Raw genomic sequence first — 2,792 nt, forward strand, 5'->3', positions numbered from 1 at the left:
TCCATACCTCACATGCAAATGTTTAATGTTCACAGTACAATCCTTGTGCCTCTCTAGCCTTTAGCTTGTAAAAGTGTTATGGTACTACAGTAGTGACTTACCCAAGTTACTGTGTAAAAATCAGCAAAAGTACATGCTAGCTATGTGAGATAAAATGAAAATGAGATGATATTAGAAGTAAGCTAAGCTATTAAAGCAAAGCTCAAAAAAAGAATGTGAATTGGTAATGTTAAGCATGGTAGTACTGGATTTAAGATAGTGGATGTGAGTTTTGGGAGCTTTTTGAATAATCATGTGTATTGTGTTGAATGGTACTTAACAGTTTTGTCACAGGAAAGGTTTAGGGGTAACTCTCCAAAAATACAAGTTAAGTTATATTCATATTAACACTTTCAAAAGCCATCCATTGACTTGCTTGGTTCTGCTTACTACATTCATAATAGTCTTAGAAACTACCAGTGCTCTTTTGGAATGTTATGTTGGCAGTTCAGCATTGTTGTCTCCATTATAACTGTTGATTGTCCTCATGCATATTACATCATTTTTCATGAATACATTTAAGTGTGAGAGTTTACAATAAAATGGTAAAAAATGTTGTTTTTTTTTTTAATTTTCTGCGAACAATATATTTCTGTTAAAAGTTGGATATAGGGACCACCTTGCAAAAGCAAACCATTAAGGTATACTACTAGTAGTAATAGATGAACAAAGTATAATGTCCTTGAACAAACCAAACCGGAATAGGAAAGTAAATTGGTTAGAACATTTGGTTCAACAGGACCAAAAATGCTATAACCAGGCACATTGCTAAGTTTTGCGTTTATATTAATACAAATTAACAAAGGGCAATGACCTGTGGGTCAAAGATCAGGTCAGAAGTGCTTTGAACTTGGCGGCACTGAAATGATGCTTTGCGCCGCAAGGAGAGACTCTGATAGAGAATTCGTGTATCTGGCATAGTCATATAATGCGGAAGAGGAACACATATCACCGGATATGGAATTCCTAAGATTCATTTCTTATTTCAATGACATTATTAGAAGTGGATGAATATCATTATTTGTTTCCTTTGCTTTATTTCGCTATTGAAATACGTAGCGCTGAAAACCCTTTTCACGCCCCATACCGGAAGTGATCTCTCACATGGCACAGAGCTGCTGACTCACAACTCCAACATGGCCGCCGTGAACGGTTCTCAGTCCGTGTCTGATGTCGAAGTGTGTGATCTGGCGTTCAAGGGCGACGTCGGTCGTCTGAAGGAGAAAATCACAGAAAACAGAGGTCTGGTCAACGTGACAGACCAAGACCGGCGCATCCCCCTTCACTGGGCGGCGTCCGCGGGCCAGAAAGAGGTGGTCGACCTCCTGTTGGAATACCAGGCCGACGTCCAAGCACGAGACGACGTCAACTGGACGCCGCTGCACATCGCGGCGTCTGCGGGACACCAGGACATCTGCACGGCTTTCATCGCACACGGGGCTCAAGTCAACGCCGTCAACAACAACGGGCAAACCCCCCTCCACTACGCGGCGTCGCGCAACAGAATCGAGATCGCCGACAGTCTGCTGACTCACGGCGCCGACCCCAACGCTGCTGACCAGTACGGGGCCACACCGCTTCACCGGGCAGCGTCCAGGGGTAACGTCAGGGTCCTGGCCATGCTGCTGGACCAACAGGGGCAGATCAACGCCCAGGACGGGCAGGGGAACACCCCCTTACACCTGGCCTGTGAAGAGAACTTGACCGAGGTGGCCAAGTTACTGGTAGAGAACCACGCTAGTCTACACGTCAAAAACAAAGAGGAACTGACCCCTCTAGACCTTGCAGAAAAGTCACTGGGAAGGCTACTAGAAAGGATGACTGACACGGAATAGTGACTTGTTGCTTCACAAGTCCCGAATTTTTGCCATCGCATTGAACTTCAACAAGTGTTTCGCAGCTTATTGCTCTAACAGTTACGCCATTAGCAATGATGATGATGAAATTAGACCTGTAATCATTCCACATCCGTTTGATAACTCTTAAGCATGATGTAGAATTATACCGGTAGCATAAGAAGCATAAAATGTTCGAGGAATATACTAGTAATCAGCATTCAGTTTTTGTATGTTAACGTTATTTCCAACAAAGAAATATGGTTAATTTCTGTACTTATAAGTATTTTGGTTATTCACTTGATGTAAGGATGGGGTGCAATAAAATGGAGACAGTTTGATCTTGTGATTATTTTTCATGTTTGTGTGAGTATAATGGTTATATAGATAGATAGGAGATAAATACTAGGCGTGGGGTCGACTTGCTAGGCCATATAGGACACGAGATCAAGAGCTGACAGGTTCGATTCCTTGCATTCACGTCAAGGACAAAACCGTTGTGTCTTTGGGAAACAACTTTACTCACTCCATGCAAAAGGCTAGCCTGGCTGGTGAGGTAATTAATATAAAAGGCTAGTCTCCACTGGACTTCTTGGAGTTGCAGGCTAAATAGATAGTAGAAATCAGCCTAAACAGGAATGTAACTGGCCAGGGGAGTTAAAACTCCGGCCACTTGCCAACTGTGAGAAACAACTCAGCCTGAAGATACCTGAAATCGTAATGTATAGATGCGGAATTACGCTCTACGTAAAAAAAACACGAATGCCTCCGTTGAAACAGGGAGCTTAAATCTAGATTTTAATCCTTGGTTAAAATGTTATGAATCTCAGTCACTTCTGCCATTGTCGGAAAAATTGTCCCTCTGTCGTGCTTGTCGTACCGCAAGTTCCCAGTAGACGTCGCTCTTGCTCAGGCTTT

At 42.9% G+C, this 2,792-nt stretch overlaps 1 protein-coding gene across 1 annotated transcript; it reads left to right on the forward strand.

The window, feature by feature from the left end:
- Positions 1–1,124: 1,124 nt before the first annotated feature.
- On the forward strand, positions 1,125–2,204 carry LOC109474306 (26S proteasome non-ATPase regulatory subunit 10-like). The gene has a single exon (XM_019774595.1). It carries the CDS (start codon positions 1,176–1,178, stop codon positions 1,872–1,874), a length of 699 nt encoding a protein of 232 aa, XP_019630154.1. The 5' UTR covers positions 1,125–1,175; the 3' UTR covers positions 1,875–2,204.
- The last annotated feature ends 588 nt before the right edge of the window (positions 2,205–2,792 follow it).

Source organism: Branchiostoma belcheri, unplaced genomic scaffold (assembly GCF_001625305.1).
Source record: "Branchiostoma belcheri isolate BF01 breed outbred unplaced genomic scaffold, Haploidv18h27 scaffold30, whole genome shotgun sequence".
Classification (NCBI taxonomy): Eukaryota; Metazoa; Chordata; class Leptocardii; order Amphioxiformes; family Branchiostomatidae; genus Branchiostoma; species Branchiostoma belcheri.

What these genes read in the sequence shown, in the direction of transcription:
- LOC109474306 (XM_019774595.1), top strand. Translation starts at nt 1,176, where the DNA reads ATGGCCGCCGTGAACGGTTCTCAGTCCGTGTCTGATGTCGAAGTGTGT.